At 35.5% G+C, this 27,008-nt stretch overlaps 1 protein-coding gene across 1 annotated transcript in view; it reads left to right on the top strand.

Annotated features, from left to right (window-relative positions):
* LOC308185124 (potassium voltage-gated channel subfamily KQT member 1-like) overlaps positions 1-27,008 on the top strand; it is a 524,663-nt gene that overhangs the window by 46,412 nt on the left and 451,243 nt on the right. The window contains exons 4-7 of the mRNA XM_080572865.1: positions 9,924-10,050; positions 15,975-16,053; positions 18,951-19,047; positions 21,554-21,694. Of these exons, the coding sequence (XP_080428991.1) occupies positions 9,924-10,050; positions 15,975-16,053; positions 18,951-19,047; positions 21,554-21,694 (444 nt within the window). The remainder of the gene's footprint in view (positions 1-9,923; positions 10,051-15,974; positions 16,054-18,950; positions 19,048-21,553; positions 21,695-27,008) is intronic.

Consider the following 27,008-nt stretch of genomic DNA (forward strand, 5'->3'; position numbering starts at 1 on the left):
ATCACTTAAAATTAATTTTAAAAAGTGCATTTAATACTTCTGGTAAAAACAGGAAAGAAAAAAAAAACACTGCCAAATACTAATGATTTTTTTTTCCTCCATAATGACTCTCTGGACACTTTTAGCACTAATGGAGATAATTCTCAGGGTTTGCTTGCCTTTCTCATACCTTTTCCCATACACAAGTCAAGAACAGTGATTATGGAATTTTCTACAGTCAATACTTAATCTATAGTCAACATTGTTCACTGTCTGTGACAGAATTGACTCCTAATTAGTACTTGTGCTTATCTGCTACTTTCCCAATGTTTTTCATATGTGCTCCTTAACTCTATTTCCATTCACCATATTTCCCAGAGTTCTAAGCATTTTACTTCTTCATCCTTTCGCTCATTGAAATATTCACTTTGAGTTCAAATAGATCAATCAAATCAGTTCTGATTGTTCATGTTGCCTTTCATTACAAAAAAACTGTTTACTTAACTGTTCTTTTTGACTTTTAATATTTGTAACTTCTATGTATGTCTTCCTTTTATACTCCTCATTCTGTAAGTGATCCTCTAGAATTTTATTTAGTGTAGCGTTTGAAGTCATGCATCTTCAGCCACATTCTTTTCTTGGAGGCAATCAAACTTATATGCATGTCTGCTTCCTCATATATAAGCAGCTTATGGCTCTTTTTCATATATGTGTACATATTATACAAGAAATTTAAATATTTTCAGCAGTTAGTATTGTTGAGTGGTCATTCAAAAGCATGGAATATCTACAGCTGTTCTTTGAGTTGCCTGGTGTGTTATCACGAACTTTTGGCATGACCACTAACCTTAAAATTGTCTTATTCTAAGATCATAGTAGCTAACTGACTGAGATTTAAAAAAAAAAAAAAAAAGTATTTAGTAGTATTTTTCACTAAAGTTCCCATAGGTGTTACTGTTTCTCTTATTAAAAAAAAAAAAAAAAAAAAAAAAAAGGAAAAAAAAGCCAGAAAAGGAAGAAATACTATGTGCAAATCCTGGATATGTTTATGCTTATCCATTTTCTTTTTCAGGCTTCCTTCATTTTATCCTTTTAATTTGTCCCAAATCTGAATTCCCCAATAGAAGAAGTTATTTTATTTTTCCCCTCTAAGGTGATTCTATTGAAAAATTTATTTTGAAGAAGTTGGAAAAACCTCTTGCATAGGCTTTTGCCTATACTGCAGGAGACTGCAATGTTTTCTTAATGTTCTAGTAGTTCATGTGTCAGTTTTGATTTGTAAATGACATCAAGATTTTTGAGGATATGGCATTAAAAAATAAACTATAAAATGGGTCAGGTGTAATTCCTCCTTTGAGGATTAATGAGTGTGTTCATGGTCGGTGGTCATATATTTTTCTACCAGGAGAGGTCACCATAGTAGTTTACAAAAGACAGATTTTTGTTTTTATTGTAAAAAGATTGCAAAAAAGTTTCTTACCTCGTGGGAGTAATTTCACATATTGTGCAGTTTTAGAAAACAAAAAAAAAATATTTTTATCATACATGATATTTTTACACAACATAAATAGGACAGAAGAAATAATCAATTTGTATAATGACAGTGTTATAGGTGAAAGGCAAATTTTGTAGTGTTTCCATATCTCGATGTTAGTTACTTTTTTTTTTTTTTAATTTGAGAATACAAAGTGTGTTCTTGACTCTGACAAAATATAATGTTTTTGTTGCAAAATATATTGATTCAACTTTGTTAATTTAATTTCTACTTGCATGCCATGATGTATTTAATATTACGGTCATTGCAATTGGAATGGTGGAGGGATAGGAAATATTGTTTATCTTAATGTGCTTTCAATTTTAGAGCACATAATCTAAATTTGAAATCACTTAGCATTTTCAGTCTAAGCAGTAATAACAAAATTGTGCAGGAATGGATGTACTAGATTGGACCAAAAGCCCAGCTAGTTCAGTATTGAATCTCAGATTGTATCTCAGTGGTTTGTATTCAATACAAAATAGGAAGATTTTCTTATAAAATTATTATGTGTTAAAATTGGTAGAGGGCCTTGAGTTTTGTTTTCCTTTGCTTTCACCAGGGGTCACTAAATTCTAGTCTTTAGCACCTGATGGGTGCTTTCCTACTGTAGTTCCTTCTGGCTTATGGGGTAAGACTAAGTGGTATGTGCTGTCCTAGAAGCTTTCTGCAGCAGAAGCACCAGGTAGAAGGCTTAGTGGCTTGACCCTCCCTGTTCCAGTAGAACCGGATCCTGCATTCCAGTGTTTTTTTCCAGATGAGCTCAGCTCCTGTGGCAGCTCTTCCTTTTGGAGACAGACTTTATGCATCCACTTTCCTCTGACGTATTTCTTTGCTGGAAAAAGCAACAGCATATCTTCCAAACACCTTAACACCTGTAGTTCATACTGGTGCACTACTAGAGAGCGCACAGTATACTTACAGACTCTGTTTTCAGGGTCATCATTTGTTGCCCCTGTTGTAAGCTGCCCTCTCACATTGAGTGCTTGGTTGCTAGCAATCCTCATGTAGTGACTACATGTAGCAAGTAAGTTTTATTAATATTTCTCTGTTTGCAAATCCTGTTGGAGAAAAATCTCAAATGTAAGACTAGGAGCTCCTACATCAGCTGCTGCTTAAGCTTTTCAGGAGAAACCCTTCTTGCTATAGCTGTTTTTAGGAATCAGGGCTTAACAGCAGGACCTCAGGAAAGAGTTCTTGGCTGCAGGTGGGTCACATTGTTCTATTTCTTTCCTGGTCACTGCTTTGTTTTGTCTCTCTATAATGATTTCTTCTGCCTCATATGCCACAAAACCTCTTCCTGCTGTATAGATAGCCCAGACTTCTCAAACAAACAACAACAAAACACACACAAAAAACAACCAACCAAACAAACAAAACCCCAAACCAACCAACCAAGAAAGGAAAAAAAAACCAAAAAAAACCACAATTTGGAGTACCAAGTGGTACTGGGCTTTCTTGAGACAGCTACGCTATGTGTATCCAACTGCTCTGTTTCTGAACTGAATTTCCGGATGGCTTTTCTTTTTCAAAAGTAGTTGATGACACTGTTTTTCAAGGCCTGTGTTTTTTAAAAAGGACTCACCCTTTCCATCTATAGTGGAAGAACTCTCCTGTTGCTTTATTTTTGTCTCTGCTTTTGTCCCTTCTCCCATTTAAATTGTGTAGTCATGTCATAAAATGCTGTGTCATTTTTAGTCTGTTAGTGGAGTGGAAAAAAGGCTTCATGGACTTAATTCAACTTAATTTTCTCTTTGTAATTAATGGCAAAGTGTATGTATTCTTATAGACTTGAGGGCATTTTTCCTACCCTATCAAAGGAATTAGTTTTAGAAAGTAATAATGGTGGATTTTTATTTTATTTTATTTTATTTATTTTATTTTATTTTATTTTATTTTATTTTATTTTATTTTATTTTATTTTATTTTTGCCAATGTTCTACTTTTGTGACATTTTATAAATTTGTGCTTTGCCACACTGCATTAGTGCTTAGGACCTACTCCAGGTCTGTTTAATACAGTGATACATTAACAATCTAACAGATGAAGTTCACAGGTACTCCTGTTCTTTACCAGGGCAGATCATTTCTTACAGATGATAACAGATCTCTTAGAGTACAGTAGGCAGAGTAGGTCCTGCAGTATTTAGTGGTATTTGTGTAGTGTATATTGGCCTGTGTAACACTAGGTGTTAATGAGGTGTCCAATCCCTTAAGGAACTGACAGGTAAACTAGGTTCAGTAAAAAAACACACCATTTCTTTTATACTTTGGAACAGTCAGACCATGTTAGTGGTCTGAATTAATCTGAATAAAAATAACCATATGTCTCAAAAGTGGTTTTTTTTTTTTTTTTCCATTCCTTATAAACCTGGGAGAGAGAAAATAAAAAGAAGCCCTGTTTGTTTCTTAGCTTCTTGTTGGTCTCTAGGAAGATGAGAAAACAGACCAGGGATATTATATTATGAAAATATAAATAATTATTAAAATATATATGGAATATTGTTTCATATATTAAACACATTAGGAAAAAAATGGGGTAAGAAGCCTTTCAACACAACATGTAAGCTTAAGTTCTGTGTGAACTGATCTGCTGAGTTGCCATAGTCTTCTGGAATTGAATGTAAATATCAAGCTCCTCCATGTGAATTATAATACAGTTATTCTTGTGACTTATCTTGTAGATTTCCCTAATGCAGTACCGAACATGTTGTGTTGGATGTCGTGTGTTTTTCAGCCCTCTAAAATTTGATTATTGTGCAGTAAGTATGGCTGAGATGAATTAACAAACAGCCAACTTTTAATGTGCTCGGTCAAATTTACTCACTTCTTACTCTAGCTCTACGGAGTTTTCTGTGCATGGGGTAGAAGATTCTTAGAAGAAAAGTATTTCTTACTTGGGAGTAAGAGAAAGGTGGAGAGGTACATCAGGATTTTTCCAAATCCTCCCCGTCCCCCCACTATCCAGAAATTCTGAGGCCCTCCTAAATCAAAAGTTTGAGACGTGAATATGATTATTTACAATTCCAAAATGAATTTGAATAGGTCCCATTCCAGAAAGAAAGCTAAACCCTTCACCTCTTACCAGAGATTGAGGCTTAAAGACGTGCTGATAGGGAGGTTGAAGAATCTTGTGGAGTACTGGTGGATCTATAGAGGAATGAAGATCTTCAAACACTGACTTATTGAGTCTTCTTGATTCACTATTTAATTGTGTTTGCGTTACTGTTATCTTTCTGAATTAAGCAATTCTAGAAAAAAGTCCTGCTCAGAAATGATTCAGTTTTTTCATTTTTTAAGAAAAATTATTACCTGCCTGAATGCGTTTAAAAATTGAATCTTCCTCTGTGACTTACCCAACTCACTTGAATGTTAGTTACTACAGATAAAGTGACTAGAGCAACATCTTCTTCCCTCATTAGCATACCATTTCATTCTATACAGGAAATAGCAAATGTCAATAAACTAAAAGGCAAATATACTCCTGGTATGAAGTCAGCAGACTCAGCATATGTACCAGGTGGGCATACAAAAATGTTTGTAAGAAATGTTGAACAAATCCATTTGTATACAAACAACAAACTTTTTAACATTAAGTGAATTGGTTTCATATATGAGAAGCATCAGAATGAGCTAACGACACTTCAGGACACTTACCAGAATTTTGGATCTTTTCTTGCATATATTGGATATTATATTTTCACATATAATATTTGTCATCTTTATAAAATTTAGCATTGTGGTAGCAAATAAGTATTTTCAGTATCAGTAGGTTTTTATAGCACCTGAGCAACTATTAAGCTAATTGGGCCACTAAAATGACATTTTCAGCTCTAAGGATTGGAAAACCTTCAAGACAGGTTATCAGATTAAATTTTGGGCATAAGTACACGTGTGCAAACGTTTGGACTATTAAACCTTTATGCCTGCTTCTGAGGCTTTATTATTTTGATCCGACATTCCTTGATTGAATCTTTGTGAGCACACACTATTCATTTAGCCATCCGACTTCCTCCTTTTACCCGAGCACCTAAATATTCCAATAAAAAAAAGTGAAGAGAGCCTTGTGTGTGCTCTCCACATAAAACACAGCTGCAGCTGAAAAAATACTCGTCTTTTTCATGTGTGCACTTTAATCACCCCAGCCGAACTCCTTCCCTTCTCCTGCTCCCCCCTTGCAGTTATCCGTAGCTGTACTGGAACGTATTGTAAATTCCAGGCTGTGTATTTCATTTACACACATTCATGTATAAAATGTTGATTTTCTATGTTAATGTGAGCATTTTTATATTTGATTATCAGTGACATTCTTGGGTAAAAGTTGACGGCTTTTCCACAAGAGTTTGAATTACATTTACTGTTAGAATTAGATAGGGATGGAAGTCATTTGCATACATATTTACCTTTAAACTTATTATTCTGTTGGTTTTTTTTTTTAGTAATAATTTAATGATAGTTATGAAAATTCTTTATGCCCAGAATCACATAAACATAATTCTGTATAATTTCGATTTATTTCATGTATGGGAAAAAAACAAAACAAAACAAAACAAAAAAGACTTATGCAGTGTCTTGAATTATTATTATTATTATTATTATTAATAATAATAATAAACAAAACAAAGATGAGCTTAAGGTATTCCATGTAACTGAGCAAATAATATTACGAATGTATGGTTTTGCTTTTTCCACACTACAGGAAAAAGTACAGAATAATGAAATTGCTGCTACTGATTTCAGTAGAGATTTCAGATAGTACAAACACAATGTAAAATCTGTGATTATATTATATTTCAGTTCTTAACAGTGTATACGCAATTACCACATGTCAAATGCTTTCCCTAGTATTACCTTTGCCATTTGAGGAAGCAGGAAGCAACTAATGAGTGAGAAGAATCTATTTCATGCTGTTTTTTCCTTACTCTGTGGTCTTCCCAGAAGATAACCCAAACAACGGCACTGTCTAAAGACCTTCTCCACTGTTACATTTCTCAGTAAATTGTGCCTCTGGTGGTGACTGGAGCAAATTCACTGCCCCATACAAAGGATGATGTTTTTTTCTGTACGTGTCTCATGATCCTTCAGTGGGTTGAGGTGAATATCCTGACAGTTTATGACAGGTGTGGTTCAAAGTACATGCAATTTTGCTTTCCTTTTCTTTCCTCACAGGAGTTCAGTGAAGGTTTGCTGAAAAAAATGGAAGGTTGACGCTTAAAGCAGAGTAAAGTAGCCAAGGGTATTTCTTAGGTATATTTTGATCAAGACTGATGTGGCTCTTATTTTTGGAGGTAACTGTTTGTTCCTACTCATTCTTTTTGGTTTTGATTTAGAGAATTCATCCCTGGATTTCTGTTGATGACAAATGGCTTTCAAGCTTGATGAAATCTTGTGAGAATCCTGTCGTGTATTTCTTCCACAACTATTTGCAAGGGAAGGACAAAAATACTGCTGGAATCCTAAATAAAGTTTTGCAGGGTTCTTGTGTGTATAATATCACTTGAAAGCAAGAAGAGTGGAAAATTTCAAAAAGTTGGAGAAAAATCTCAAACTGACATGCAGTTGTCAGTCAGGAACATAGTTGGTACATTTAATTTACAGATTATTTTTTCTGGTTCATATTTTGTCCACAACAACTTCTCAGTAGCTCTTGGTGCAACTTCAGTAGGAACATGTAGTTTTTCTAACTTTCTAGAGAATTGCTGTTGTTTGTTTTCTCTAGCAGAAGGTAAACAAAATGCAGTAAATTTGAGGTGTTGAAAAATGTTTACAGGTATAGGAGGAAAAGGAGGCAGGTTAGGGTTTTTGTAAAGGTGAATTTTTTGAGGTGAGCTTTGATCAGTCGTGACAGTCTTGGAAATGGATGTCTTCTATCTTTTAGTAGAAGTATACAAAACAGCAATAAATTTCATAACCTTCCTCCTTCTTTTTGGAGGGACCACCTATAGAGCCGTGATGTTTATCCAGTTTCTGTGCTCTTTTGGTCTTTGGCCTGTCTGTGGTTGCCAATGAATGTGTTAATTGCTGTGGTTTTGGTAATGTGGACATCTGTCCAGGACAAAATGAACTCACATCAGTAATTAATTTCAAATTTATGGAAGCTGTAAGTTCTTCTTCCATCCTTCTTCCTGACAACAATTTATTTTTCCTTTGCATTGACAGTACGATGCAACCTTATTGACTTCAGCAGGGCTTCCCAGATGTAACTGAGATGATTTCTTGTTGGTAGCTGAAATAAAATCACAGATTCTGGAGTTTGTGTTGAGAATAAAATACATTCAGGCCAGACACAGTGTAAGTTCCAGCTTTTAAAAGTGCCCTTAGAGGATCATCAAGGAATATCCTAACTCCAGGAAGTTTTTGCTGCTTCAGGAACTATCTGCTTATTTCTTTTCCACACATTTTTTTTACCTGACTGACACAAAAATTCCAATGTGCTATTTCTGTAGAAATAATTCTTCCACTGCTGTTAGTATTATCTGTTAGGAGGGACATGTAATAAACTGCCACTGAGTGGCAGAAGCATGCTTTTGATGCAGTTGGATGGTACCTTTGTTTTCATTTGAATGCTATGGAAATCTTCCCTTGTCAAATGGCAAGATATCAGTACTGTCAGCCAAAGCACATATGCTATGCTTTTTGTTTCTTCCTCTAAGTCTCCAAGCATTTGTATTTCGGAGGGGGAGGTCAGTGGAGCTCAGCTGTTTTGTTCTGTAGTTGAGGATATGGAACTATTTGTTTCAGAAATGCTCCTTAGATCAAGCTTTGGTACTAGCTTTCTGCCTAAATACAAAAAGAAGAGCTCATGATTTCACAGTCTGCTGCCATTCAGTGCCATTTGTCCAGTAAATCCATATAGACAATGTTTTGCTTCCTTTGCTGCAAATAAGAGATCCTTTATCAGAGACTTGAAACCAAATGCTACTGAGTGATGATATCAGGAACCTGCTAAAAATGTAAGCAATTTAATCAATGAGAAAGCTGTTTGCAAGATCCCTGAAATGCAAGAATTATTTTCCTTTGAATATTATTCTTAAAATGTGCTTTGACTGTTATGATCAAATAAGTTTTTGCATTTAGATTTCAGACACAACACAATCTTAGAAGTATCACTTGTAGAAACTCTAGGTAATATATTACTAAAAAAAACTTCTGGAAAATCTTAAGTTTCAGTAAACTGGGAGCCAATTTGCTGTGTATTTTTTTTTTTTTTTGTGCTTCTGACTTGAAACTGTGCTGTAAACTTTCTTAGCTTTTTACTAATCCTTGGTTTTAGTCAAGCTGAAAGTACCATGCGAACAGAGGAAAGATTGTACAGATTTTCTTGCTTCTCATTCCAGGCAAAACAAGGAGGTAGAAGTGAATACAGAAATGCTAACCTTAACTTTGTCAAAAAACAGAACTGGAGTTAGGGTTTGTATATTAGTGTAGAGTTTTTTCTTACCTGTTTACTAGCTTTGAAATATTTTGGTGTCTTTTCAGCCATTCAGAGCATCAGTTCTAAAGATATGTCAGCATTGTTATTCAGTGGCATTTGTGATTTAAGTGTGTTCACTCTAGGGGTGCTTTAGATTTCCCCAGGTGTAGATTGCAAACATATTTAAGTTAAAACAAAAATATTTTCCAAAGCTTTAATTTATATAGTAGGTGTTTCGTGACTCTGAGTTACTGGATAAAGTTTGGGTTGGAACAAATCCTAGAAGCTGTGTTTTGGTTGTGGTAACATATGGCAATGGTGGAGGAAAATAAGGAAGGAAGGAACAAAGATCTCAACAAATCCATCCATGTTGTGATCCTCTACTGTTTTCTTTAGAAGTATTTTGAAGTATACTGACTCATGGCTATGCATAACTGCTTTGTAATAAACGGAAGCAATATTACGTGCTGAAGAGAGAAGAAATATTAACATATAGATCATTGATTTGTTTTATAAGTTGTCTATTTTTTAATATTCAAAAGTTGACATTACACTTTCTGTTTTTATATTTATATATATATTTTTTTTTCAGGGTGTGGCAATGTTTCATATACTTGGTATTTTTAGGAATGATATCCTTGGAGTCTCCATTCCTTTTTTTTTTTTATTTTAAAGATCAATAAAGAAATAAGAGTATTGTGTTTTTCCCTGTAATATAATGATGTGATGAAACTTAAGCGGTTATTTTATTCATGTGAAATCACATTCAGAAACAGTTTACATCTCCCTTTAACATACTGGCCAGCATATGCATACAAAATATGAATACATAAAGCACATTCCTTTTTTAATGCAGTGTTTCTTTCATCTCCACAAGCTTATTTTTATTAGTTGTAGGAATAAATTATATGTGCAAACTAAAAACAAAACAAACACACACACACACACAAAAGAAACGCAAAAAATCTGATATTTTGTTCTTTTAATTCTTATATAGGAAATAGTTCTGGTTGTGTTTTTTGGTGCTGAATATGTGGTCCGATTGTGGTCTGCAGGCTGTAGGAGTAAATATGTTGGCTTCCAGGGAAGAATACGTTTTGCCAGAAAGCCAATATCGATTATCGGTAAGATTTATTTATTTATTTTTTTAATTTTAACTTTTATTTAATCTTTTATTTTTATCTTATTATCATCCAGTTTTAAGTAGAGATGTCACCTACTGTAGAGATTATATTGCAGATCTGAGCTATGTTTCAAGCATATGTCTGATTTGTGAGCCTATGCAATTTTTTTACTTTGGATTGATAAAACTGAACACTTAACATATGTCTGTGAGACACAGGCAGGCCATCAGCTTAAGAAAGGCAAAATTCATAAAGGGAAGAAATCCTTATTAAATCTACATGTGTAACTGGGAAAAAAATTGAAAAAGTTTTTGTCCTGAGGTCTGATGTAGAAAGCAGACAGAAAGGTAAGTACAAATCGGAGAAAAAATGAAAATGTGCAAAGGGAAACTTGGGAAAAATTGCCCTGGCTAATACTAAAGTTAAGCAGTTTGAGGGACAATGGTGGTTACCATCTCTAGAGTAAGAGAGAGTTTAGGGGAAGAGGTAGCTAACAGAACGTGTGGAACAATGATAGATTAATAAAAGGTGATATGTGGGCAAAATTGCACTAGATCATAAAATAAGCTTTTTTGTTTTGTATCTGGGATTTTATATAAACTCCAGCAGAGCTATGAATTATATAACTCAACATCAACATCATTGGATTTTAAATAGACTAAAGTGGGAGAAGTGAAAAGGGGAGAGAATGGGCTGATGGTTCCTTAACCATCTGCAACTTTATGAAACTCGATGCAAAAGATTAGAAAACAACATGTTCTATTGTACATCTGGATGTTGGTAGTGAATAACGTGATGAGATATTGTACTTAATTTTTGGTTATTGAGAAAGAAGTGTTTCATTACATATAAATAAATTCTGCTGCTGCTTCTAGAGCTGTTCTAGTTTCGTGATCTAACATGAGCCCTATAGGTAATTTTTTTTCTTCTAGTCCTCTTCTTGACTTCTCTTTCAATCAAGAAATGTTCTTAGTAAGTATATTGGAGTACACAAGTGCAGCAGAAAATGTGTCAGTCCCATTCAACTGTGATTTCAACTTGATACCATTTCTGTATAATAGTATTGTGCATTTACTGTAGTAAACATTAAGGTTTGTGTAGCCCTTGGAGAAGATACAGTGTCTTTGTTAATAAATGCTGGGAATGACTACAGCTGGTTTTGCATTCAAAGCAAACAGTAATACTTTTACATTTAAAATTCCCCTAAGAATAAAATACATTTAAAGCTAAGATTTGCTTTCATATATCAAATACAGATGGAACTGTGTCTATATTAATCCAAGTGGATAAATTTGGGAAATACATTTGTCTTGAATGATAGAATCATACTGACTCATCCTATCATTTTCAGAACAATAAGAATAAAACACAAACACAAGAAAAATAAATGAAAGTATAAGAGCAAAATGTAAAAGTGAAGGTATTCAATTTATATTTAAATCAGTATGAAAGCATTTATTTTAACATCAGCAAATATAAACATTGCTTTGATATCAGAGAAATTTATTGTATTTTTGTACACACAAAAACTGGAATTTGTTCTTGAAAAGTTCATTTTGGGTAATGTTTTCCCCCTCCCCACCTTCTCCCCAACAGTGAATTAATAAAAATTTCTATGGTGCATATAACCAGAAAGAGATCCTGTAGTCAAGGCTAGCAATTATTTTATTTTGTAAATTTGCTTAATATTACTGAAGTCCATGCTGGATAAAATAGTATGTTAGCATGCAACTTCTATAACAGGAAATAAAACATGAAGATAGGAGGTCACATTATTTCTTGTGTCTTCTTTTAAAATTTAATCTAAAGGGGAAACTGATGTAACTTCTTTACCATTTAAATCAGAATTTTGTATTTCTTAGGTAGGTTTTCTAAAGCTAACCAAATTTTTCTCCTTTTTGAAGACAGAGTACATGTAATTGAGAAAAGACAATTCTGTAATTAAAGAATGTTGGGACACACAAATCAAATTAATTCCCAGCATCCCTGGAGAAATCACTTTGTCTCTCCATGCTTCTTCATTCCCTAGTTCACAGAATTAGCACGTTTAAAGAGTTCTAGTGCTCGTGTATTATCATAGAAGCAGTAATACTGATATCTTTCCTAAATGTTGATTTAACACTTAAATTACTTTCTATTACTTAGGGTTAAGTTAGCAGCTAAGTGCTTCTGAATCTCCTAGCCTAATCAGGCTTTTATGAAACACAGCTACCAAGCACATGCAAAACCAAGAGAACATCCTTTTACCTATTTTATCCTTCTGTTGTTGTTGTGGAAAATGTCACAAAAAACAACTTATGAATTAACTTCTGCTTGTACTTGTTGTGACACCATGCAGTTTGAAAAGAGATATTTAGGTACATAAATTACTGGATTAAAGACTTGAGCACACATATGTGAGTCCATCTCTTATTGTCCTTAAGCAAAGGACTGTATTTATGAGCACCTTTAATTGGTTATGATAGAGCTCTGAAAAAGCATAAGCACTTGGTATGTTCTAGCTACAGTGTATTCATCTAACGTGTGTGATGCCCACAGAAAACTAAAATTCAGTGAAAAAGAATATCATGTAAATCAAATTCAAGTATCTGCATATAATCTGTTTAATAAGTCCTTATGAACATCATATTCTCTCCAGACTACTAATAACACATCTCCAGGCTGAGGAATATTTGCATTCTGTAAAATACTACGGCAACTAAAAATGAAAATACAAATAAAAATTCCTAAAATAAAATGGTTTTACTGTTTTTACTTTAAAATGATTATTTGCTTTTAGTCTAAAAGCTGAGAATTTTATACTAGTAAGTAAACTTGTGAGGACAGGTCAGCAATTTGCTTGAAAAAAAGCAACACTCAGGTAAGCTGTGTTATAGGTATTGCTATGTGCTGTCCTGAATTGTGTGTATAAATAAGTAATAGTTCACTGGCAAGCTGAATTTTAGAAAAAAAATGGCAGCTGGTTGGATTTGCTAAAGGATTTAGAGCATGAGAGTTAGTCATAGGTACAGTAGGCTTACCTGTGAACTAGAATTTCAAAGTTGTGTACTACATATGATAAATTGCAGGGATTTATGTGATTTATGTAGGTCTGTTATCTACATATGTAGTGCACAGGCTATGCAGAAGTTGCTGTGTCGTTTTTGTCTCTCTCCACCTCATGTACCATGCATGTACCTCATGCAGCCATGTTTGCAAACGTAGGTAGGTAGAATGTTTGAGAAGGTTATACTGTTGTTCCTAAATTACTGGAATTCAATTTTTAGAAATTACAAAGGTTTCCTGACATTTCTTCATTTGGAAACTAATATAAATATTCATGTAATGTTAATCCAACTACTAATGATTGTTATAGTTGAAGTTATTTAAATAAACGATGGTCTTTTATCCAGACATTTTCTATGCCAAGTAAGTGCTTCAGTCTGAGTTTTGTGGAGGCATTTAATGCAAAATATTGAAGTTGTTTCTAAAAAAAAAAAAAAGTAATTCTGGTTACTTCTCATACAGAAGTTCTACTACTTCCAAACTTTGAAGCAGATACTTGACAATGAGAAAATAGGTTTTTGATTATCCCTGAAATTCAACTCTATGCTAACTAATAAGCCTTTGAAAAAAAAAATGTGGCTTCTTAATGCTTAAAATACCCTGCTAGGGAATGATCTTATATTCTTCAAAGGTTCACCTGCACAATTCAAATTTCAGGTTTCTCTGAGCAGCAGAGCTGGGGCTAGGAGTAGAAAATAAATTGATTTTGGTTTAAGAGTGGTCTTCCTGAAACTTTTGAAGGCACATGGAAAAGGATAATACTGGGCTCAAATACCAAAGTGTAGTGGCTGGGTAGGAGGAATGGACTGGAACACACAGGAGGAAAGGACAGGAGGATGGATACTGATGTCAAGATCTGGGAAGGAAGTATAAAAAGACTCACAAGCCAGCAGAATGTTTGGGGAAAGGACGTTGGGTCTGAAAATACATGAGATTTAAAGGTGGCAGTGTAAGGGCAGAAGGATATGCTGTAGACCTGGAGTGTAAAACAGGGCTGTTTGAACCAGTGAAGTGGGATTAGTATGAGAAACAGAGAAGTAGAGATAGTAAAACAGGTTTGGAGGAAATAATTGGAACGTCTGTACCATGTAGGAGACACTTATTAAAAATTGAAAGAAAAAATGAAAAATCTGTATTGCTGTCACTACTTGATTGAAAAATATTTTGAAAGTGTCAGTCTTTTCTTCCTTAATTGCTGGTCATCAGATAAGTATCTATATGTTTGATATTTTAGTAAAGACATCTGGTGAAACATTTATTCTAGAGAAAAGTTCTGCATTAAAGTGCAATGTAATATGGGGAAAAAAAAAAAGGCCCTCCCTAAAATCCATGTGTTTACAAATACGTGTTCACACGCATACATGATAAAGGAACAATACAGAAAATGGAAGGTCAGGTAATCAAAATTTAGATTATCTCAGAATGGAAGCTCTTTCTGTAACTTTAATTTACTCCTCCCTGTACTTATTCATAAATGTACAATTATTGTAGTAGAGTCTTTAATTACCTGATTTCTTAGGTAGGAATCTGGATTTACAGTAAATCAGACTGATTCTGAAAATAATCTGAGTCAGAATGAAAGATACCGTTGGTTGTAGAACTGCTGCAATATGTGTTGCAGCAGCTATATGGTTGTGAACGAGGCAAGAGAATATTTAAGGAAGAGCGAAAAAAGTGTTGTTGCCTCTGATGTTGGATTCTATCCTACAACTTGCCTAGGCATCACATGGAAACTCTGTGGCAGTCATTTAAATCAGTTTTCACAAGTGTACCTCATTTTCTGGATGTCCAAATGAAAGCTTTGAAGTCAGGTTACAGAGGTTCTGAGTTCTCACAGCTGCAAGTGAAGTCAGTAGGCACTGTTATTTTTGAAGTGCTATATAATGGTAAGTGCTCTGAAGAATAAGGTACTGCTTGTTTCAACTTGGCAAGGAAAATTTGCCCAAATTTTTCCTTATTCTATGCACATTTGCTTCCCATTTATAATACTATCCTTTATTTTCTAGTCAGAATTAGAAAGGGAAGCACTTAGATTCTCTGAAGGGGAGTACCACAGAAATGCTCATGAGGAAATTAGAAAAATGTCCTTTCAGAATAATGACAGAGTAGGATTCAATAAACCTGTTCACTGAATTAGGAAAACAGAAAATGTTTAAAGGTTGTTGATGCTGTGAACACAATCCGTCATTTGCATTGTATGATGCTGGAAGTGTGTAAACTGTGGAGTTGTGGGAAAAAATGAGAACTGTGGGAACAATTATCATTTTTTTCATACATTAAAGACTGTATCACAAAGTAAACCAACAACAGCTCCGACTCTTTTTGTTCAACCTTTGTTCTGACAGTTCTGTAAACTTTGAAATATTGGCTTTACAGCTTTAATATAATTTTTAAACTACAAGTTTGTGTATCTGCTTGTGACACCTGTCTGCATGCTTTTCATAAATGGTGGAAACAAATCCTTGCTTTCCCTCTTAAGTCAAGAGCCCTGAGCCAAAACATGGATTCATTTCTATGGTGTAAATATGACTTTTCCTTTATTGTTTTCATGTAAAGCTGCCTGATTTGTTCTGTCAGGATCATTAAAACTTCTGTTATTAAATTAATTATGGAAGAACCTGTAGCTGTTCTTTCTTTCGCTCTTTCTTTTGCTCTTTTGCTCTTTTTCTTCTCTCTCTCTCTTTTTTTTTTGGGGGGGGGGGGCGGGGGAGAGTGTGTTTGAAATTATTACATTAACTTACTGCCCACCAAATTTCAGCTAACTTCATTTCTTTTTTGAAGTTCTTTCCTCAGACTATATTCATTTATTCATTGTGTGTTTCAGTGCTGAGAGCTAACATTTAATACACTCTTTCATTTTTTTAATTTTTTTTTAACAGATCTAATTGTGGTAATAGCCTCGATTATTGTTCTGAGCATAGGATCTAATGGGCAGGTGTTTGCCACCTCAGCAATAAGGTATGTTCTTCTAGTGACTTGCAGCTCTTCACAGCCACACAGATATAAATCTAGTTTAGGAAAAGTTGTTATAATGAAACACTGGGCAGTGGAAGATGCATTATTGTTTGCTCATTGCTTGGGTAACAGGAGTGCAGAAACAAGGCATATGAAGAATGGTGTGAATGCCAAAGCCAAGAGGAAACAACTAAAGAAACATTACATTCTATGTAAAACATCAAACATTTCTCTATGTTAGACAAAAGAGCATTAATGAACATCAGTTTATTTAAGAAGTAATCCAGATAGCACTTAACTCAGTACTTTATAAATATGAGTAATTACTTTGTTTAAACTCTAATTATGCTTTGGTGGATTTGTTTGGCGCAAGTAACTCATACCATACATGAACCAGAAACATTTGATGTCTAGTGTGTTTGTTCAGCTTGCATCAAGTACTGCAGGCTTGTTCAGGGAAGTAAACTGAGTAAATAGAAGAAAGGGAATGATAAGTGGAGTAGGTATACTTCCCACTCTTTCTAACTTAACTTGCAAGATGTACTGCATTTTCTGTTACAAACCTCTGATTTTCCCTGCAGTCTGATCACTGGTATTTATCTACACTAATCTAGCTGTGTAGAAAAACAGTAAAGGGAACTATATGTATAAGGTGTTTTTTAAAGTATTCTGTTACCATAGAACATTAATCTTTACGTGACAATAAAATCCACACAGGAGAAGAGGAGGGTAAATGTGAAAATTTTAAGGATTTTGTTGTATTTAACAAACTGTGTAGGAAGGGCTTTAATGAAAACGCCTTCTGTGTATTTATTTACGAACCCAGTTGGCTTTGGGTTCAGTATGTATGTCCTTTCCTGGTGTTAAATTATACAGTCACTGTCCTACAACTCAGGATGCTTTCTACCAGAGATATCTCTGCAGTGATGTTATTGCCCCATTGAAAAACTATCTGGGACAGGCAAGTCTCAGTCTGATAGGTTTTCTGACAATGCATTCTGTGATGCAAGTAGCTGTTTTGGAATTAAGAAGGAAACATAGAATCACAGAATCATTAAGGTTAGAAGAGACCTCCAAATACCTTCTAGCCCAACCATCCCCCAACCACCAATGTCACCCACTAAACCATGTCCCTAAGCACCACGTCCAACCTTTCCTTAAACACCCCCAGTGAAGGTGACTCCACCACCTCCCTGGGCAACCCATTCCAATGCCTGACTACTCTTTCTGAGAAGAAATGTCTCCTCATTTCCAACCTGAACCTCCCCTGGAGCAACTTGAGGCCATTCCCTCTTGTCCTATCGCTAGTTATCTGTGAGAAGAGACCGACCCCCAGCTCCCCACAACCTCTTTTCAGGTAGCTGTAGAGAGCAATCAGGTCTCCCCTGAACCTCCTCTTCTCCAGACTGAACAACCCCAGTTCCCTCAGCCGCTCCTCAATTTCTTTTTTCTTTTCAGAGGAAAGGAAATGGGGTGTGCATATTCAGAGGCTGTGTAACTAGAGTTTTGCCTTCACTATTTTACTTTTTTAAATCTATACTTGTGAAACTTTCCGTGCCTGTAACACGCATGTCAGAACTTGGCTTATAGTAACATAATAGACCTTAACATCTTAGATACAACAGAGACAGGAAAATCGAGAACTGCCATTGGGTCAAGCATCAAAAGAGTGTCTAACAATTATACAGGAGAGCTGTGTGTGACTCACCTGTTCCAACATCAGCAATCAATGACATAAGTCCACTGGTACATACATTTGGTAGTCTTGTAATTCTTCGTTGACTCATGTTTTAATTATCAGGTTTTAAGTGGTTATTTTAAAGTTTCTGAGATAATTAAAACTATAATTCTAATGGCATATCAAAGAAATAAAACAAAGTGTACTCAATCATTTATACGTCATTTGGTAGTCAGTATTATTGTCTTCTTCCAACATAAAAGACAAGCATTTGATCATCTGATTGGCAACTGTGAAAGCTCAGAAAAACTTGCTTTGTGACTAAAGGAAATGTTGGATCATTCAGAATACAGTATGCCTTCTCTGTCTGAATAACACCACTGACTGAAGGAAAGCATCATGCTGAGGATCTTGCCAGTTGATGTAGCCTGGAAGAATGCAGCTAAAGTGGGATTGAAATAAGATGACTGAACTAAAAAACAGTAATAATAAATGGGGATAGCAGAGGTAAAATACTATAGTGAAAAATTTTCAGATAGGTGAATTCAACATCCTTTTCTACTATTCACTGTTTTGTTTCAATGATAAGATAGTAAAACAAGGGCAGGAAAATGAAGTTCATTGCAAAAAGGGTCAGTAGAAGGAAATATTTTCATTGAATAGATTTATTGAAGACCCATACTGATAATTATTTTTCTTTAGCTGAAAATGTTCAAAGTTTATGCTTCAGTTATTGTCCTAAAATCACCTATCTATTTCCAGTTAGATGGTTTCTATTACTTAACACGAAGGACTTCAGTAGTAGAACATGTTTAGTTCACATTCTGCTTTTGGCAACTAGAGGAAAATGTTTTCTCATATTTATATTAGTAAAGTTTGAAGCACTGGTTTTGCTTGGAAAGAAACATTTGAGAATCATATTCAGGTAAACAATGTTAAGTTTCCTTCAAGTTTGAAAGTATATATTTTAGAAATTTCTTGCCTCTTTTTTTTTTTTTTAATTGTTGTACAAGTCTATATTTCTGAATATATTTGCACACAATGTAATGAGATCTCAACATATTGTCTACTGAGACTTCCTCAAGTCTAAGATGCAATCTTACTGGGGTCAATGCCTTTGTCTTAATTTGGCTGTATGTTAGTGAACATAGTCAATTCTGTATAGGCACAAAAGTATTGACCTCAATCACTGTTTCAATTTAATGTCCTGTTTTTCTTACAGGGGAATCCGGTTTCTCCAGATACTTCGCATGCTTCATGTAGATCGGCAGGGAGGCACCTGGAGACTACTAGGATCAGTTGTTTTCATACATCGTCAGGTACTAGATCTTTAAAGATCCCCTGCCTTTTGTTTACTCCAGTATATCTTTTTATGGACTTAAAATCATAGTCTGGTTTAAATTCTTGCAAGTTCTTGCAAGAGGAAAAATACTTTAAAAGACCATCATGCGTTTCTACTTTTAAAATGAGAACACTATTCTTTACTTCAGGTCAGTGGTTAGCAGTGCATCGGCATCAGCATTTTTTTTGAAATTAATTGCTATACTCTTTGATCTTGTTCTTCAGTATAACTTATTATATTCAGTTATGTGGGCTGTCTTTCATATTGCAAACACTGTCCACTGTCTTCACATCCTAGATTGGTTGTTCTGTGGAAAAAAAAAAAAAAAAAAGTACAAGTGGAAATGCTTTGATTGAACAAAGTTATTTAAATTGTTCTTTTCTGTCTGAATAAGGAGTTTTCTAATTCATTCTATAAATAATCATACTATGTTGTGATAATATAACAGGAAAGCAATGTTTTAAGCAGATAGGCAGTTAAACACAGAGGTAAACATGGCTGTAAATAGTTCTTTGTCTGCCAAAGTTTGGAAACAGTTATTCTGTATGAACATTCACTGAAGTTGAAAAGCTTAAATGTTTTAGTTCAGACTTTTAAAATGACTGGCTGAATAATTCTTTTTGATGTTTTATGGAGCTGACATCTATATGAACATGATAATAAAGTTTTATCAATAGCCTTTAAATTGCATAAATACCATACCTTGGAGGGCTACTACTGTGCTATAAATTTTTACATCAGACTTCTAAGGGTGGTTCTTTAACCTGCTCTTTATGAGTGTAGATTTGTTCTTCAGATATTGATAAATAATTATAGATTTCCACGGACATTCTTTCATTTGCTTCATTCTGTAGGTAGACAATTGCTTTTTTTTTTTTTTTTAAGTGTTCTGGGGCAGAGAATGTGAAGTACTTAATCCAAAAGAATCATGTTATGTTACTTTAATTCCTTTTATTTTTTCCCCAGTAGTGTAGGAAATTTTATGCCCTTATGAAGCCATTGATGCACATTGAGGTCTTGATTTAAAATAATCTTTTAAAAATGCTTTAGCATAAAGTCTACTTTTGTCTTGTACAACAGGATGAATTTTAATGCTCTAAGACTGTGTAGTCTTCATTTACTGTGGTCACATTGCCTAGATATCTAACTAGGGCAGAACTGGAATCCAAATATATGTTCTCAACTTTTCCTAATTTTACTGACAGAGGTGTTTGAGAATACCCTTCTTCCATGGGTATTCAAATTTTTAGTCAAGAATCTTGAAATACCGTCTCCAAAATATAACCTAAGTCTTAAATGTCACAAATACAAGTTCAACGGTTTGAAGAGAAAAAAAAAACAAAAAACAAAAAACAAACAAGCAAAAAAACCACAACAACAACAACAAAAAACCTAAATGAAAACACAAAAACTTGAAGTGAATTATAAATAAATGTACCTGAAGTTCTGTGAATCCAAAGTGTCTGTGATGATATATAAAACTCTACAGATCTGTAGAACGTGTCAAAGCAGATCACCCACTAACACACTGAAGAAATGGTAGAATGAAAGTGGGGTGTTTTCTTTGTAGGCAAGGAACAAGAACTAGTCTCCATTTCCATTGTAGTTTTCTATGGATCACTGAACATACAGTCTCAGGTGTTAAACAGTTTCCTCTTGCATTGGAAAAACATTGTGTAGTCAAATAAAAGAGTTGTGAAAAATCAGAGAAAGCTAAATACTTTCAACTATTAAAAGTAAAAAGAAGGAGCTTTTCACAGCAATGGGGTGTTATCTGCAAGTACACAGCATGCCATTATCACTAGAAAAAAGTATGGAAAAAATATAGTGATCAATACATGCTCTGGAAGATACTTTTTTATTTTTTTTCATTTCTGAAGTAGGGGGAATGTCTACCTAACTTACTGTATTGTTTCTTAGGCTAACACTGATAAATGCAACAAATCAGTCTTATGGTCAGTCTTAAGCAATCAAAGTATAGGATGTACAAGTTGCTTTCTTAGATGTGGTCACAATCAGAAGAACACGGCCTTCGATTCATAACAGTTATTTTATCATACTGTTCATAAAGTGCATTTCTAAAGCAGTGCTTTACTATTTTTAAAATGTATTAACATTTGGTATTCTGAGTGGACAATTAAATGGAACAATTCCCATTCAACCCTATTTAAAGGACATGAAACAGGACAGATGTCCTGCCCTACATCTAGCAGTACAAATGACTGTGTAAATGGTGGCTTCTGCTTGCTTTTTCAATCTAACATAAATAGAAAACAAAACATTTGCTTACATGTTTTACTGGAAGCAGATTTCATACCTGAAATGAAACTTATTAATTTTTCTATCATGATGCAAACAAACCAAAGCAAAACAAAACAAAAAACAAACAACAACAAAAAAAACCAAACAGGTATTTATAATGTTTTTTAATAGATAATATATGATTTAAACATTATGTACTCATTTATTTTCTATTTTAATAGGAACTTATAACTACGTTGTACATTGGATTCTTGGGATTAATCTTTTCATCCTATTTTGTTTATCTTGCTGAGAAGGATGCAGTTGATGAGGATGGAAAGACAGGTTTCTCCAGCTATGCTGATGCCCTTTGGTGGGGTGTGGTAAGTCTTTATCAGAAAAATGTGTACTCAAACTAAATGTGCAAGATTTTCTGCTGAAGTTGTGATCATTTTCTCTTTTTCAAAAATTACATTTGTGTAAGGAACACATTTGTGTAGGGAAGCTTGGCAACTTTTCAAAAAGGATACCAGGAAAAGAATGTAATAAATGAAATTAAATTATTTTGGTGTTTGATAGCAAGTCTTTAGCTAACTAGCCTTGAAAACATACAAATGGGAAAAAAAAATAATATATATATATATAAATTTAAATCCACATTGCAAAAAGAGTGTAAGTACCCCTTGAATCCTATACCACTTTTAAACTCCACTTAATGTTCTGCAAAAGGTCTGTAACTTTTAAAAGAATATTCTGTTTGTGGAAGCTTGACTCTAACTTTTAATTTTTGGATCTCTTTGTTTAAAGTTCCTTGTCTTAGTAATAACACAGACCTTGATGCAGGTTAGAAGTTACTGTGTTTTGAATGATTCCATGATTGACAGTTACGATAAATAACTCCATCAAAAGCAGCAGACAAATCTCAAATTTATCAGCTTCTTTGGACAGCAGTCATGGTGAGTGTTAATTTTTGGTTAAATAATAATAATAAAGAATCATATGAAGGATTAACTGGAATTATGAGAGCAATGTGGTAATTATTGGTATGTATGCCCAGAATCAGATGAAAAGGGAATAGATAGCTATGAACAGAATAAGAAATACTCCCTTCATATGGCTCTTCTCATCATATTTCTTAGTATGTGTCATGCTTTTCCTCCTTATTAGCTGTTGCACAAACCATCTCTTAGCTGTTGCACAAACCATCTCTGCTCTTGTGGTCCCTTTTACCACTAGAGAACCTTATATATTTTATGAGGTGGCCATCTCATTATAACAAACCCAAAGAGATTCATCACAGTGCTAGTGACAAAGAAAAATGAGAAGACTAGAACAGATGCAGAGCCACCATCTTCCAGAGAGAGAGAGTTTCAAGAGTATCGTTAAAGATAACAAAAAAATGTTTTTACAAATACATCAACACAAAAAGGAGGACTAAGGAGAATCTCCATCCTTTACTGGATGCGGGGGGAAACTTAGTTACAAAAGATGAGGAAAAGGCTGAGGTGCTCAATGCTTTCTTTGCCTCAGTCTTTAGCGGCAAGACCGGTTGTTCTCTGGATACCGGGTACCCTGAGCTGGTGGAAGGGGATGGGGAGCAGGATGTGGCCATCACTATCCATGAGGAAATGGTTGGCGACCTGCTACAACATTTGGATGTACGGAAGTCTTGGGGCCAGATGGGATCCACCCGAGGGTACTGAGAGAACTGGCGGAGGAGCTGGCCAAGCCGCTTTCCATCATTTATCGGCAGTCCTGGCTATCAGGGGAGGTCCCAGTCGACTGGCGGCTGGCAAACGTGACGCCCATCTACAAGAAGGGTCGGAGGGTAGACCTGGGAAACTATAGGCCTGTTAGCTTGACCTCAGTGCCAGGGAAGCTTATGGAACAGATTATCTTGAATGTCATCACGCGGCACTTGCAGGGCAACCGGGCGATCAGGCCCAGTCAGCATGGGTTTATGAAAGGTAGGTCCTGCTTGACGAACCTGATCTCCTTCTATGACCAAGTGACGCGCTTGGTGGATGAGGGGAAGGCTGTGGATGTGATCTACCTTGACTTCAGTAAGGCTTTTGACACCGTTTCCCACAACATTCTCCTCAAGAAACTGGCTGCTTGTGGCTTGGACTGGCGTACGCTTTGTTGGGTTAAAAACTGGCTGGATGGCCGGGCCCAAAGAGTAGTGGTGAATGGAGTTAAATCCAGTTGGAGGCCGGTTACTAGTGGAGTCCCCCAGGGCTCAGTGATGGGGCCGGTCCTCTTTAATATCTTTATCGATGACCTGGATGAGGGGATCGAGTGCACCCTCAGTAAGTTTGCAGATGACACCAAGTTAGGTGCGTGTGTCGATCTGCTCGAGGGAAGGACGGCTCTGCAAGAGGATCTGGATAGGCTGGACCGATGGGCTGAGGTCAACTGTATGAAGTTCAACAAGGCCAAGTGCCGGGTCCTGCATCTGGGGCGTAACAACCCCAAGCAGTGCTACGGGCTGGGAGATGAGTGGTTGGAAAGCTGCCTGGCCGAGAAGGACCTGGGAGTACTGGTTGATAGTCGGCTGAATATGAGCCAGCAGTGTGCTCAGGTGGCCAAGAAGGCCAACAGCATCCTGGCTTGTAAAAGAAGCAGTGTGGCCAGCAGGTCTAGGGAGGTGATTGTCCCCCTGTACTCGGCTCTGGTGAGGCCGCACCTCGAGTACTGTGTTCAGTTTTAGGACCCTCGCTACAAGAAGGACATGGAGGTGCTTGAGAGAGTCCAGAGAAGGGCAATGAAGCTGGTGAGGGGTCTGGAGAACAAGTCTTACGAGGAGTGTCTGAGGGAGCTGGGGTTGTTTAGCATGGAGAAGAGGAGGCTCAGGGGAGACCTCATTGCTCTCTATAGGTACCTTAAAGGAGGCTGTAGAGAGGTGGGGATTGGTCTATTCTCCCACATGCTCAGTGACAGGACGAGGGGGAATGGGCTAAAGTTGCGCCAGGGGAGGTTTAGCTTGGACATTAGGAAGAACTTCTTTACTGAAAGGGTTGTTAGGCATTGGAATGGACTGCCCAGGGAGGTGGTTGAGTCGCCATCCCTGGAGGTCTTTAAAAGACGTTTAGATGTAGCCCTTAGTGATATGGTTTAGTGTAGGATTTGTTAGTGTTAGGACAGAGGTTGGACTAGATGATCTTGGAGGTCTCTTCCAACCTAGACAATTCTGTGATTCTGTGAAGATTGATTTGAAATGTAATAAACTGGATTTGTTCTTAGATATCAGACTTGAAAAATAACAATATACTTATTAGGCAATAAACCAATTGTTTATCTGAATCCAAATAAACTGATGAGTAAGTCTGGGAAGACAGACAAAATGTTCCTAATAGATGTATGTTTCTAATCCTTAACTTGGATGCTGTGTAAGCCTCTATTTCAGTGAAGTATACAGAAATATAGATTATATTACATGTACCCTGAATTACCACTTTATAAGTGGTTCAGTATAAAAATCTTTTAAGCTTTAAATTCCTGACGTTATGTTATCAGATACTCATTTCATTTGTAGAGTACCACCTATGCCTGTGCAAAAGAGTACACACTAAAAATGTTCTATTAAAAAAGAAAAATCCATTAAATGGCCAGATGGACCTAATTATCTGACCTGGTGGGAAAAGAACAAAACCATGGAATAACTCATAGAAGAATCACTTGTTAAACTCCTCTACAGACATATGATAAAATTTTCAGTAAAACATAAAGCCCCATGCTTATAGATGTGATAACCTCTAACTAATGGAAGAAAGAAATCTATACCCCAGAAGCACAGATTGTTATATTTTAGAAGCAAAAGTAAACCATTAGAGTATAATTGATGTTATGAAAGACATCCCATGTCTACTTTAAGAAAACAAACCTGTAAAGACGCTCATGACTGAATGCAGTGGAATGCAGCTACTCTTCCTGTTTTTACCAATGATCTAGCTGAACCGTCTGCAAAGTACCTCTAATTAAAAGTGGAGCTGCTTGTGGGAACTTCAGCAGCATTAGGGCTCCCATGAAAGTCTGCGCCTGTTCAGCTAAATCTGTGTGAAATATCTCATGAGTTTTTCTTTCATAGTAAAGTTACAAAGAGCTTTGCAGCACCATGTGAATTAGCATGACAGCAATGAAAGAAATGGATTGCATATAGTTTATTAACAAAAAAAGTCTTAATTTAATGTGTGATCATTAAAGTATGGTGATTCATGTTTGCTCTGCAGTATGTAATTTCTAGGCCTGTAGCTACAAAAGGCCAGAAATGACCAAATTTAGACCCAAGTCTAAAGTGGGTTGAAAGAGAAACCGCTTGTCAAACTAAGGGGAGCTAGGTAAAGTAAAAAACAAACAAAAAGGATTTTCAGCAATCACTTTGTGAACTAACTATGTTTTTTAACATCTAGTTAAGTCAAAGTATACTCATGCATGGATTATTCCTTCATGTAACAAAACTTCCATGTGAAGCAAATGCGCTTTTTTTTCACCCTTTCATCATTTTATTTATTTATTTATTTAACTCTCGGTGTCCTGCACCTACTTTATGAGTTCTATTGAATGTTTAGATATGGACTAAAAGCATTTTATGAAAACTAGAAGCTATAGCCTAGATTCGAGTAAAGAGTACAAAATTAAGGAGGAAAAAAAAAAGTATGGATGTGTTTATACAGACATTTTATTAACATTTTGGACTTAAGGAATTTACAAGAGAGTTCAATTGTGATCATCAACAAAGTATAAAACATGCATTACTTTACCTTGCTGAGGTAGGTGACTTGGAATCTCTATTTGAAAGTGTACTTTTATGCCTTGCAAAGTGTTCATTGGGTTTTGTTGTTGTTTTCCAAAACTTGACTTGTTTTGTGTAACAGCAAAATAAAATCAACTTTGTCTCTCTGTAACTATGTGAGGCACATGAAGAACACTGTTTGAATTGTTGTTTAAGCTTTCCGGACATCTAAGCCTCCTCAGCACTAGTGAGTCAGGGTGCAGGTGCAGTTCACAGCTGGAAACAGTGACAAAGGACAAAGTGAATCAGTTTCTTTTTCTTTTCAAATCTTCTGTAACATAGAAACACAGATGTGGAGTTACTAGGGGGTGAAATTTGATTTCACTTTTGCCTTTCAAAACTTAACCATGGGAAAAAAAAAAATCTTGCTAGCAAGTATTTGAAAGTCTTATGTGTCAAAAACCGCAGAGTGTATTATGGGTAACATTTTGCTTTGAGTAGAAAGTGCAAGCTTGCTGAACTTGATACAAATGACCTGAAAGGTTTAAATATGAAGAAAAGGGAAAAATAAAGAACCAAAGAGAGTTGGAATTAAATGCTAACAAGGTTCACCCGCTCCAGTTAAATGCAAGGTGGTTTCACCTAGATTTGGCAGACGTGCAGATTAAACTGCAAAGACATATCAAAGGCTTGTGGTATTTATATGAAGCTATTTTCAGAAGTTATAGCATGTTAGAGCACATGCAGAAGCATTTCTAACAGAACTGTCAGCCTGCCAGAGTTGTAACCCATATCACAGCAGTTTTTCCGTCCTATCAGAGTATTTTTCTTGAGGAAATAAGGACATGTTGGTCCCTCCATTCTTGCCTCTTAATGTTGGTAAAACTTACTGCTTTTGCTACAAATGTGACTATTCTATACCATTGAACTTGAGTTAAATAGTGTCTCCAGTAAATCATTGTTAA

Source organism: Anser brachyrhynchus (genome assembly GCF_964034855.1).
Source record: "Anser brachyrhynchus genome assembly, chromosome: 1".
NCBI lineage: Eukaryota > Metazoa > Chordata > Aves > Anseriformes > Anatidae > Anser > Anser brachyrhynchus.